The 13,545-nt window shown below is 32.8% G+C and overlaps 2 protein-coding genes across 2 annotated transcripts; one reads left to right on the top strand and one right to left on the bottom strand.

Annotated features, from left to right (window-relative positions):
• The first annotated feature begins 1,407 nt into the window (after window positions 1-1,407).
• Window positions 1,408-4,400, top strand: LOC116009664. The gene is made up of 6 exons (XM_031248781.1): window positions 1,408-1,562; window positions 1,654-1,768; window positions 2,621-2,978; window positions 3,288-3,735; window positions 3,816-3,871; window positions 3,968-4,400. The coding sequence occupies exons 1-6, from the start codon at window positions 1,526-1,528 to the stop codon at window positions 4,007-4,009; spliced, it is 1,056 nt and encodes a 351-aa protein (XP_031104641.1). The 5' UTR covers window positions 1,408-1,525; the 3' UTR covers window positions 4,010-4,400.
• A 2,979-nt stretch (window positions 4,401-7,379) lies between these two features.
• Window positions 7,380-10,290, bottom strand: LOC116010753 (heavy metal-associated isoprenylated plant protein 47-like). Its single transcript, XM_031250267.1, has 3 exons — window positions 10,285-10,290; window positions 10,084-10,162; window positions 7,380-7,684 (listed from the first exon to the last, which is right to left on the bottom strand). Exons 1-3 carry the CDS (start codon window positions 10,288-10,290, stop codon window positions 7,380-7,382), a joined length of 390 nt encoding a protein of 129 aa, XP_031106127.1.
• Between the last annotated feature and the right edge of the window lie 3,255 nt (window positions 10,291-13,545).

Genomic DNA, 13,545 nt, shown 5'->3' with positions numbered 1-13,545 from the left:
AGGAAAATATAGTTTTATGGTGTTTGGTTCATGGAATTCACTTTCTTTCTTCAAAGTTGAGGAAAATGAATTTTTTTGCAAAGGGGTTTGTGTTTCACAAGGCTTGGGAAAAAAACAAATAACATGATTGGACCATTTTACCCTTATGAAAATTTCTTAATTACATAGATACTGTTTTATTTATTCTTCTTTTTAGGAACATATTGATCTTTATATTCAATATTCCTTATCTTTCTAAATCCAATCAAACAATGGAATCCACATTCATAGTAATTTCTTTTCTACTAACCAAACAATGAAATCTATTTTCAATGGAATTTCAATTCCAGTTCTCTTTAAATATTTTTTAGCGAACCAAACGGGCTGATGTGAGGAATTCATTTTCCAATGAAAAATTAATTCTGTGAACCAAACACCAAAAAACAACATTTTCCTTCACTTTAAGGAAAATATTTTCATGAAAAAACTTTTTTATCGAACGAACTTTTCGCCCCTCAATCCTTATTGATTGGATCACTACTAAGGTCAACCAACTCAATCTCACCTAATCTAAAGGCAGAGATATGGAGAGACAACAATGAATCAGATAGTTCAAATGAACACTTTAATTTGTATGTGGATAGATTGGCCAAGGAAGTGAATGAAGCGACGTCGCATGCAACATTCATGACATACAGAGACAATAAGGATGCAAAGAGATCATTGGATCAAGCTATGCAAAAGCATGTACCACTCTTTCAACTTTCTCACTTTGTAGAGGAATTGCATAGGAAAACAATGGTGAAAGGCTAAGAAGGGAGATGGAGAAATCACAAAATCACATATGATCCAATGGCACAAAAGCTAAAATTGAGGTTTTAAAATAGAGAAACATCATCGAACTTTACTTAAAAAGTTACTTAAGTCCTTACACTTTTTAAAGTTACAATTAAACCCATCAATATTCATTTTTAGACAATGAAGTCTAAAAATCGATTTAGTTATCATATGCCATTAGTTAAGATTTCGGTCAATATTCTGACGACATATGTAATAATAAATTGATTGGTGACCGTAACAGAACGGTCAGGCGGTGGATTTTGAATTAACAGGCAATTGAGTTTATGGTTTATTTCTAAACTACCCTTTGAGTTGTTGACTACTCATCTACTGTACGTTAAACTCCGGATAGGATAGGAATAGGATGTCCTAATTCAAATTCAAAATTCGAAATTCGAAATTACGAGCGTTCTAAATGGACCCCATACGGGCCCAGCCCAACAAGCCGTTCCTTATAATGTTCTTCCCCACTTTTTTTTTTTTTGCTTTAATATTTTTTTTTTGAGAATCACTCACATTTCCCGCCCATTTGCCAACTGGCAGCCCTTAAAACTCTGTTAACTGCATACATACTCTCTCTCTCTCTCTCTCACCATATATACTCACGCTTTCCTTCCATCGTTCTCCTCATATCTGCATACGCAATTCTCTCTCTGAATTTGCAGTTAATCTTCTCTCTCTACACTAGAAGTTTCGGAAATCCTCCATGGAAGAGGCTGCCAAAGAACAGACATCTGCTTCTGGTAAAATGTTTTGATTCTTCTTTCCTTTCGGTCTGCATGTGTAAATTGATGTGATTTTGCATTTCGTGTGACGAATAGGTTTTTTTTGCAGCTAGTGCTAGGCGATCTTCTTCGAGGCTGCTTCGGTATCCGCTGCGATCGGCTGGAAAGCTCAAGGAGGAGAAGCCGCCTCTCGCTGATTCCTCTAACACCTCTGCTCCCAGGAGGTTTATCTCTCTCACATATGCGCTTCTGATTCTCTGTTTCTGTTGTATGTTGGTGTGTGTATGTCTGTGCGTTTTTGGTTCTGGATTGTGATGAATCTTGTGGAATTTTGATGTTTTTGAAGTCAAGTCAGTATATGCAACTTAGTGCAGTTCCTTGAACGATCACTCTGCCATCATAAAATGGGTTTATCGCTGATTTTTGCAATTTTGATTTAGTTTTGTATCCTTGCTCTTTTGGTCTAAATTTTTTCTTCCATTCCCCCTATGTGTGGGTGTTTTCTGCTGAATATGGTAGAATTCTGCTTCCCGTATTGCCTAAAAAATTAATTAAAAAAGGAATATACAGGGGAGTGGCAAGAGATGTATGCAATTAGAAAGATTTTGTCGGTTCATTTGTTTGACATTTTATTGTAAAGAATTAACTGCTGGGCTCATTTTGATTGAGACTTGATGGAGTTGATGCTATTAGTGGTCTATAAGGCTCCTACTTGATGTTTTGCACTCAAATTATTTAAATTCAAGTAGACTGTAATTTGAGAATATTTGTATGCAACTTTGAAGTTATCTAATTAACCAGTCAGAATATTCTGCAGTTGTAATGTGCACACTGAGATACTAAGATTTGTAGACGATCTAATTTCTCTCCCAATGAATTTAATTAGCAAAAGAATCAGTATGATTGATTCAAAGAAGATGGAAATTTTACAAATACCAGTCAATACTTTGTTGCAGTTCTTACGTGCATACTGAGATACTACATTGCTACATGACCTAATTTTCTTCAAATGAATCTTGTGAATTAAATCTGTACACTTGCCTGATAATGCATCTCTTGTATTCAACTGCAACTAGGGGAAAGCCTGCACCATCTGTGAGCAAGAGTGTTGGTGTCCTCGACCTGAATGGCAAGGACAAACCTGCTAAGCCTCCAAGAAGGATGTCCGTTCCCTCCAAGTCAATTGCTAGTCCTGCTTCAGGACAAGTTGGAAACATCACTCCAATTGCTGAGGCTAGATCAAGAAGATCCATTCGTAATGAAGGGAAAAGTGATACCCCACTTTCAGATGTTTCAAAGTCTTTAACCAGAAGGAAATTCAATGTTATATCCTCAGCATCATACTGGCTAAATCAGATCAAGCTTTCTGAATCTGCGGCAAAACACTCTGTTTCCCTTGGTTTTTTCAAACTTGGCTTAGAAGCTGGATGTGAGGTACAAAAATATATGTCTTGCTTTATGATTTCAGAGCTTTATGGAATTAATACACAAAACAGTGATCTATTTTTAGTCCCCAAAGAATAATGTTCATGGTTTATAATGTCTTTTCAACTGAAAACTAACTATACTGAGGCACATTTTATTTTCAGCACAGAGAAACCAGTGTCTTATGAATTAATGCTCTGCTATGATGGACATAGATTAATAAGTTGAATTAAGTTGTTTATTAGATGTTTTGCTCATGTATCTACATGTGATAATACTAACCATTTCCAGTGTTTGTTTTACAAAATGTGTCAATAGCCTCTTCAGCGAATGAGGGATGAGCTTAAAGCATATACACAACGTCATAACCTTGTGGAACTTGGAGAGCCTCTGAAACAACTGTTTGAAAGCTATAACATTTTGCCAGACTTTGAGCACTTGCAAGTGTCTGAGACTTGCTCCCATGTGCCTGAAGAGAGCACACGATCTTCAGATGATGAAATACACAGCACTTCATCTGTGGTGGACTTTGAGAAAGTGGTGCCAAAACCCTCCACTAAAGAGACTGCAGAAACTGGCCAAGCAAAGGAGTCAACTAGGAATACTACATTGAAGAGTGATACTGCAACAAAGAAAAACCGGTCTGAGAAGAAAGTAGTTGCTGCAGGCTCAGGAACTCGTGGTCGCACCACCCAAAAGAAGCAACAAAAACCAATTAAGAATAATGATAAGGTGAAAAGTCAGGGAAAGAAAAGTGCAAATGAAGGTAATAGCATTTTTCCATCCTATCCATAATCTGAATCTACTAGGCATCTGCTAACATTTTGTTACTGATAATCATCATAGGGCTTATTGATGCTCCCGCTCCAGAGAAGGTGCTAGAAGAGAACAAAGAAAACTCGGTAAACTTTTCTGAAATACCTTGAAGAAGACTTAATTCTATCTCTATTTCAAGGTTTTAAATTATTGTTGACTCTGTCCAATGTGATGTATTTTAGGATGCTCTCCAAACAGAAGCAATCAGTTGCACAGATGAGTAGAGATGGGCATTAAACCAAGAAATAGTGGAATGTTTGCTTGATCGTTCTATTTCAGCTTTAGCTGAAGACACTGAAGTCATAGCTTGTGGTTTGGTATTTTTTTACTTTGGCCAGACTTGTTTGCTTTGTTACTATTATACACCTGTGTTTTCACAGTATACTAAACTTTGTCATCTAATGGGTTTGTAATTATATTATATTTGCTTAAATGATTATTCATATGAGAATTGGATGCAAATCAGCTTAATTGTTAGGCTAGGAAAGTAGTGGATGGCTTGGCTTTATCTAGGAAATGGACTGTGCAGGTGATTTTACTTGCATCGCCCCCTCGGAGTCCATGTAAGGGTGCATTACGTAAATATGCAATTGTTATACATGTACTAGTTCAAAACCATGTTGAATGATGTGTCTTTAGTTAATAAGTTAAACATTTATAAATAGACCCTCAAACTATAGTGCATTGAATTTGGTCATCGAAATTTGGTTGGAGGTTCGCCGGAATTTGAATCAACATGTAATTATAAGTTGTAAATGAGTTAAAGGGTTTATTTGTTCTAAAATAACAAGTTTGAGAGTTTAATTAAAGTTTTTTGTAGTTTGAGGGCCTAATTGTACATTGCACTATAGATTGAGGGTCTATTTGACTTTTTTTTTTTTTTTTTTTTTTAATTTTATTTTAAATTTCCATTCATTGTTGAGAAAAACTTTTGTGACAATTACTATTACTATCTTAATAGAAGATGATAATAAATAATTCAAAATATATGGTTACAATAGATATTGTTATAATGATGTAAAAATTAATTTTTATAACATTGAACACTAGAAGAAATGCATTTAAGCATAAAAAGATTAAATGAATACTTATATACGGTGGATCATGATCTACACCGAATTATTTTTTTGAGTAGTACTGATTATCTTACAATGTAGTATTTTTTTAAAAATTACTTTCTCAACTTATTAAAGCACAAATAGGTATGTTAGCGAACAAAACTTTTGATAAACTATTCGTGTTCGGCAAATGTTTGTTAAGCTCGGTTCATAAACGAACAGAGTCTGAATAGTGATAAACTCGTTTGCTAAGAGATCGTGACCAAACTCGTTTGTATTCGTTTAATAATGTTCGCGAACGTAGGTTACGTGTTGTTCATGAACGAATTTTGATCATGAACATATGTAGGTGTTTGGTTATTCATTGTTCATGAACGCTCATAAACATGGACATGAACATGTTGGTTAACATGTTTGTGACTCGGTTCGTTAACAACCCTAAGCACAAAGAGTCAATACTACCCTCATTGGGACTCGAACCCATGACCTTCAATTTCTCCGTGCCACTAGCCCTCTATAATATACTACTTAAAAATGAATTTATAGCACAGTGGTTACGTTTAACAAACTTTATCTTGTAATATAAAATTAAAGCTATTCAATATGATCTAGGGGGAACACAAATTAGACAAGTTCTTTGTTAGCCTAGAGATAAATCATATAGTCAATCTTGTGCTTACATACATGAACAAAACATGCATGTAAAAAGATGTCGCACATTCATGTCGAAATCAATCTCACTTGTGGATGAATGCCGAGGGAATATAGTTCTGACTCTCAGCTCGTGTGTACACTGATAAGGAATTATATATGGTCATAACATATTGGAAAGAAAATAAAAATAGTGTAAAGCTATTGTATTTGGATTTCCATGGAAGATTGTGTTTAGTATTGTAGCTTGGATGAATTAGTTCTAGAGGAATGGATCTTTATTTTGGGTGGCCTAGACGAGATGCAAAACATTTTGGGTAATGAATATTAAGGATGCTTGGGATGAATTTATATAAGGTAAATGCATGTAGATGGTAGTGTTAAGGGGTAATTAAGAAAATTGGTTTCAGGGGAGTGTTGCAAGATTGTCGGGAGAGTGTATCTATGGCTATGTGATTTTTACTACAAGGTTAAAGTAGCTTGTAATTTGACAACATACCTCTGGATAATCTATCATAATTTGTTATAAAGTTGGGTAAGAGGTTAAACAAAAGTGATTCCCAAATAACAATTGAATATGTGAAACAAGGAGGTAAAAATACATTATCAAACTCTGAAAGCCGCAATTTGGACTTACACCTAATGTGGTGGGCTCCCTGTAGGCACTAAACTTTGTCTTTTCTGGGCAAACAAAGAGGCAAGGAGATGGATCATCATCTTCATATAGTTAAAGCTATTAACGAGCTTACTAAAAGGGTTTTGCATTGTTGCATTAAATATATTCATCTAGAGGCGAATACTTGCATGCATTAGACAGCTACAAATGAGCTTCAGTTGTAACTGAGGAAGGTATATATATTCATCTATCTCTTGATAGCAAATTGCATTGGTATTGTATGACTATGATTTTTTTTTTTTAAATTGATTTATATTTCTTTATTTTTTACTAAGAAGAAGTCGTTTTCCTATGGCCTCGCTAGGGCTTGATATTAAAAGATGTTAAAATTGTCAATGGCTTGCTGCTTGCACTATCCAAAGTGATGGCTAATTAAATCATACACATACATCGATCACCTTTGACCTTTTATTTTAGACTAAGTCCATATGCTCCACTTTGATTCTTTGAGTATACCCTACAACACTTGGTATCAACTTCTAGCATTTTTGTCCGTAAGGACAGCCCAGGTGATAAGAGTGCTCTACCTACAGCCGAGAGGTTGGAGGTTCGATTCTCAAACCCCTGGGTTTGAGCCGGTCAGTTATGGGTAATTTAAGCTGGTTTACCTCCTTGTGGTCCTTTGCCGGCTAAGGTCACAAGGCGAGGAGAGAACCTCGTTAAAAGAACTTCTACCATTTCTCTCCCCTTTTTGTAGGTTTTTAGGAATTAATTACAAAACATAACAATTGAGAACTGAACCTCTAACATTATTACAAACGACGAAAAATTTGACAATAATTGAAAAATTTGTTATAATTAAATTGTTAACATATGAAAAGATATAAGAACAACTTAACAATTATTAGTTGGCAATTTGAGCTCAACAAGCAAATTTCGTAAATTGGGCTCATACCATTTTTTATGTAGAAAGACACAACCCACTTTACATCGAGTGTTGGACAAAATGCATTTAATTTTATTTTCAAATATACATAAAACTCTACTAATTAAACAGAAGCGTTTCTTTCCCCTACACATAATTTGTACAAGTGGCTTTATTAACAATTTCTTGGCGAAGGATAGTAAATGTAAATCTATGAAAATTTATGGAGTTTACTTAGTACATACTCTTGAATAATGATTGTGGAATTTTTCTCCGCACAAAAAAAAAACCACCAGTATACTAAGCTGAGGAAGTTATTCCACTTTTTCCAGTTTTGCATGACTTCATTGAATGGAGCAACTTGGATTGGAGTCGTATACGGGTTGACACACCGGGTAGTACTGTACGCATGGATTGTTGTAACCTAGCGGGGGACACGGACAAGAACAACGACAAATTTTGCAGCATTCATCTTTCTTGTTCTTCTCCTCTCCCTTCTTTTCATCTTTCTGCTTCACTTCTTCAATGGAGACAATGCTGGCGCATTTGAATTTTTTCTTCAAGCACTTCATCAACGCAAAGGAATCGACGCCGTCGCCGGTAACCACCAACTGATTTTTATCTGCACCACTAGTAACCGAGATCACCCCTGCATCACATCCAAACACCATTACTTCCTTTTGGTCCTTTGCGACAAGATGAGTTTATCTTGTGCATACTTTAAGTAGTAATAAGTTTTAATTTCCTGGTCACTCAAAAGAAATTAAGAATGGGGTAGTCAAGATGACTAAGGATACACACTTATAACTCCAATTAGGGATTTCAATTGCGCCAGTCCGTTTGGATTCGGGCTAGCCCTATCGGGTCGTCGGACTAATTGGTTCGGGCAAATTGATTATTTTATTATTTTATTTTCGGGTTTGGTTTGACCCTAACCCTAAACTTTGGGTTGTCAGGTTAATCGGGCGGGTCGAACCATCTGAACTAAAATTGGAAAGTGAAAGTGAGTACCATATTTAGAGCTATAAAAACAAACTCGATTTGCCAAGTTGAGCTCATTCAGCTTTTGTTTAAGCATGTTGGGTTTTATTTTATCTGATCCGATCCGATCCAAATGGGTTGTCCTGTTTAGCCCTTAAGGGCTACCCGTGTTATACATGTTGGTCTCATGACCTATATAACCCGCGGGCACACCTGTATAACCCACCAGCCTTAGTTATACCTCAATCATAAGTGTATTTAAATGTTTATTAGTTTAAATGTATTTGTAATTTTGCATTAGAATTTAAAAATAATATTAATAGTAAGAATTGAACTCTTAATTTTTCATTTATTCTTAACATATCAAGATCAATTAAATGCTAAAAGCATTTATTAAAATTTTTTGTATAGCAACATATTTAATTTGTTTAAATCTTTCACTAACATTATATATATATTTATATAATTATATAACACACACACATATTAATAATCAAATGAGAACCACCCCATAGGTGAGAACGTGAGAATCAACATGAATGTAAACAATCTACTCCAAGGTAGATTGTGTGCATTTATATTGTAGTTCGCAGTTCTCACCTAAGGAGCGGTGTTAACTTAGTCATATTAAGATTGTTAAATTTTACACGAATTAATACGTTTAGTTGTAAGTTTATATTAAAATTAATATAATTATATATGTAAATAATGTAAATTTTATTTATTACATAACTTGATAATATTATAATTATAAAGTAAAAATAAAATATTACATATAAAATAAATCAATGTTAAATAAATTATAAGTATCTTTCAAACTAGGACATATATACTAATAAATATAAACTTATACATAATTCAATTAATCTAACTTCGCATTTCTAAATTCTAACTAAAAATAATTAATATACTTACGCTCAGTGGCGGAGCCAGAAAATTCTTCCAGTGGGGGCGAAACATTAATACAAAAGAGATAGTTAAAGAAAAACACTTAAGAAGTACTGTATAATCATAAATATTGTTAGATATAAGCTAAAAATAAAATATATCAAAACTACTTTATAAAAATATTTATAACAAAATATAAAACATAATTAATTTGATAAAGTAATTCAAATAGAAAACACATTATAAATTACACATCTCACTATTAATAAAAAAAATTATATATATATATATATATATATATATATATATATAATATAAATTCAAAACATTTTGTTGAAGGAATAAGGAATAAGGATAAACGCATCAGCCACCTAGTCTAGCAAATCCATCGTTAATTATATCCGTTTTTAAATATTTATAATAAAACATGTACTATATATACATATATACATACAAAGGCTATATATGGGGTAGGTGTGGGGTAAGTGGGGGCAGCTGCCCCCATGCTGGATTCGCCAGTGTACACAGTTACACTATAATATAATATTTACAGTAGGTTTTTAACTTTTCATTATTTTTTTGAGTGCTATTGACTGTATTACATTGTAAATGTACTTTTCATTATTTATTATTGTAAAAATAATTTATATTGTAATATATTTATTAAAATTTTATTTAAAAATGTATCCTAGTAATAAAAAAAAAATACTAAAGATGAACTCATCTATAACTTTCATGTATGTTATGTTTCACATCACTTCTATAATAAATAATAGTTTTCAATAGTTCGAGTTATCCGGCTAGCCCATTTAATTTCAGGCTAGCACTATCGGGCCATCGGATTTATCGGTTTCGAACTCATCGGGTTAGCCCGTTCAGGCCATAGCCCTGTCGGTTTCGGGTTTTGTCGGGTTAGCCATCGGGTTCGGGCTTGATTGACATCCCTAACTCCAATGTCACGAGTTGGAATTCCAACCTTCTTTGTTTGAGTTGGTCAGTTATAGACAACATAAGATGGTTTACTTCTTTGTCAGTTACGGTCACAAGATGGGGTTTAACCGGTAAATACCCTCGAATAGTAACCACAAGTTTTACTCATCACCCAAAAGAGAAAAAGAAAACAAAGAACTGGTATTTTGTGATGTTATGTTATGAAATGAGTATGTATAACTTATTTACCTGGAGTAGATACTGCAATTTTCATAGCCTTTGTCCGACATTTATCGATGTTTACCGTCAGACTGATCGTGATTTTTTGCTAAACTCAATCATAAACATATATATATAAGAACACAAATCAATCATGGCTGTTATAAAACGTTAAAGATTATATATATTGATATATATGTAAGTGATTTGGAATAAAACTAACATACAAACCTTCATGTTGTTTTCTTACGTTTTCTTCTAGCTTTTCCCGACCTAGCTAGTAGCCTGGGGGCTGTTTATGGATGTTTATATAGAGTAATATATAGCAGTGGCTGATCTAGAGGGGGCAATGGAGGCAGTTGTCCCCCTCACTCACCCAGCCACTATATATAGATTATATAGGTATATGTTTTAGTAAAAATAAATAATGTAATCTTATGTATAAAATTTACTGTTACTAGATCAAGTTGATAGCTCAGTAGGTACTTACCTAATTTTATCTCATCTTAATCCACTTAAAATATATGTTTATACTTTAATTTTATCTTTCTCTAACACACTTTGAATATGTAATTATATTTTAATATAAAAATGTATTCCATATTTTGTAAATATAATTTTTATGAATTATCTATTCAATATAATCTAAAAGTTTTAAATTTGTGTCATCGTATTTAAACTATCCTAGATATATTTAGAGTTGGACTAATTAAAATATAAATTATCTATGAATATCGTATTAATAGATATGATATAAGATTTATTACAATCATTTCATATTTTGCCACAACTATTTTTATATTTCAATTCGCCTACTAAATGAAATTTCTGGATCAATGGATCCGCTCCTACGTGTAGCAGTGCAAGCAAATTATTGTGTGGACCATGATCCACATAGTGTTGTATGAACCATAACAAAAAGTATATTATTTGTGTATTAAATGTAAATTCAATACACAAATAATGTACAACTTTTGAATACAATGTACATTTTTAATATATTAAAAGTATATTATTTTTATACTGAATGTACATTATTTGATAGTATGATCTGCGCGTGGACCATGATTGCATATAATATATATAACTCCATAAGTGTGTAATAATTATTCTAAGCAAGTAGGAGTAGGACCAATGTACACTAGTTTGACATATATTAATTTAGGATTTAGAAACCTACGTACCTAACTAGACGGATTCAACCTGATCGATGGGGTGGCAAATTATAGTACTAATTAATGCAATTCTTGTGGGGTGAATCTTATTAATCTAATATTACATGCACTCCAAGTTTTACTTAATGTTTTTACATCATGTTGATGTAGTATACTATAATTAATTCATTAAAGAAAAATGAAGTGAACAACACTTGCTATAAAAAATCATGACATATATGTGTTAAAGATTATAGGAAAAAGTGTCAAATAGGTCACTGAACTTATCGCTTTTGTGCAATTGGGCCATTGAACTTAAAAAGTGTGCAATTCAACCATCAAACAATCAAAATTTGTGCAATTGGATCATTTTTACAAAAATTTTTTGGTAAAATCCAATTATATTACTAACATATATGTATTAAGAGTGGCATTTTCTTCTACCATACTAGTTGGGAGTCAATATTAAATTGTTTTTAACTCAAATTGAATTAAAAATTTTTTGTAAAAATGGTCCAATTGCACAATTTTTGCTTGTTTGATGGTTGAATTGCACACTTTTTAAGTTCAATGGCCTAATTGCACAAAAACGATAAGTTCAGTGGCTTATTTGACACTTTTTCGAAGATTATAGTCCAATCTCAAATAACAAAAGTATCAATTTGCATGGCTGAAAGATAGTGAACTTTTGAGCACTCCCAAAAAATAGATTTTTAAAATTGTTTCAACCATCATCTTAGGTGGTCATAAATTTCAATCATTATTAAAAGTTGATCGAAATATTTAAAGACCATATAAATTCGAAACCGGTCTAGACGTGTGTTGGGTTTCTTGACTAAACCCAAACGCTAAGAAACGCACCATTGGTGGGTTCCTCTTATCAATTTTATGCCGAAATCTATCAAAAGCTTTTGCCATTGTTACAGGAGAAATTTTTGCACAACCATGGCTACGTTTCACTACAAGAACAATGGACATAGACAACGGTTAAAAACCATTATCTATTAGGTAAAAAATCTATTGTTGAAATCATTGTTGTTGTAAGTCACGCTCAAAGAGAATAACTTTTAACCATTGTCTTATATAGCAAAGATAACAGTTAAAAACTATTAGTCTATTGAGTGTTGTTGAAAGTCACGCTCATAGACAACGATTTTTAACTGTTATCTTATCTATCAAGACAACGGTTAAATTAAAAACCATTGTCTATTGAATGTTGTTAAAAGTCACGCGCATAGATAACGATTTTTAACTGTTATCTTATATATATCAAAGACAACAACAGTTAAAAACCGTTACGTTGTCTGTTGAGTGTTGTTCTAAGTCACGCTCATAGACGACGATTTTTAACCGTTGTCTTATATATATCAAAGACTATTGATTGTCTTTGAAGCTGGTGTTGTTATAAATCACGCTCAAAGACAACGGTTTAAAACAGTTGTCTTATATATCAAAGACAACAGTTAAGAACCGTTGTTTTTAGATTGTTACGTTGTTGAAACTGGTGTTAGTCAAAGACCAGCTAATTTAAAGACAACGCTTTTAAATCGTAGTCTTTAACATGGAAAATTGTTGTAATACATATTTCAAATTCCACAAATACACCAAACAATAAAAATTTAATTACATATATGTCAAATACAATGTTTGTAGTACAATCATAAATATTAATCCAAATTAAAACAATTAAGTTAATCCATAGGCATGACTTAATCTACAATGTTTGTAGTAAAATAATAAATATTAATCCAAATTAAAACAATTAAGTTAATCCATAGGCATGCATGACTTGATCTAAATCCAAACTAATTAAAAAACACCTTTTGGTTAAGATAGGCTAAAACCTTCCCATATCTTTTTTTCTTATAGTACCTGCAAATCATATGAAATTAAATTACATAGTGTAATATCTTATAGTACCTACAAATCATAGGAAATTATATTATATAGTGTACATATATCACACTAAAGAAGAGAATAAAACAACAATTTTTTTTTTCATGTACTGTTCAGTTGGCTTAGGTGGCTGCAAAACTACTTTGAGTCTTTGATTGCTGCATCAAACATTGCCTTCACATTCTGAAAATGAAATTTCACATGCATAACAAGGCATCATTGTACACTAAAAAACAAGAATACTATGAAGTATAACACTTTTATCTATGAAAGATCATCATCAGGAATAATAGGGCCATTTTGAAAACAAAATGAGGAAAAAGAACAACACATTCAAAGCAAGGGGGTATAAGAAATAGGAAAAAAAATGATGATCAGACAGCTTAAAAGGGAAAAATGTAAAGGAACATTCAAGATTCCTTCATGTCAGCTGTCAATATAT

This window comes from Ipomoea triloba, chromosome 2 (assembly GCF_003576645.1).
Source record: "Ipomoea triloba cultivar NCNSP0323 chromosome 2, ASM357664v1".
In the NCBI taxonomy this organism is placed as follows: domain Eukaryota; kingdom Viridiplantae; phylum Streptophyta; class Magnoliopsida; order Solanales; family Convolvulaceae; genus Ipomoea; species Ipomoea triloba.
Note: the sequence above shows the minus strand (reverse complement) of the source record. Positions and strands in the feature narration are given on the sequence as shown.

Excerpts from the sequence above, each read along its gene's own strand:
- LOC116010753 (XM_031250267.1), bottom strand. Across the intron at positions 7,685-10,083 it reads AATTGCAGTATCTACTCCAG|GGGTGATCTCGGTTACTAGT; the intron begins GTAAATAAGTTA and ends GATGTGATGCAG.
- LOC116009664 (XM_031248781.1), top strand. The coding sequence starts at position 1,526 with ATGGAAGAGGCTGCCAAAGAACAGACATCTGCTTCTG. Across the intron at positions 1,769-2,620 it reads AACACCTCTGCTCCCAGGAG|GGGAAAGCCTGCACCATCTG; the intron begins GTTTATCTCTCT and ends AACTGCAACTAG. Across the intron at positions 3,736-3,815 it reads AAAGAAAAGTGCAAATGAAG|GGCTTATTGATGCTCCCGCT; the intron begins GTAATAGCATTT and ends TAATCATCATAG.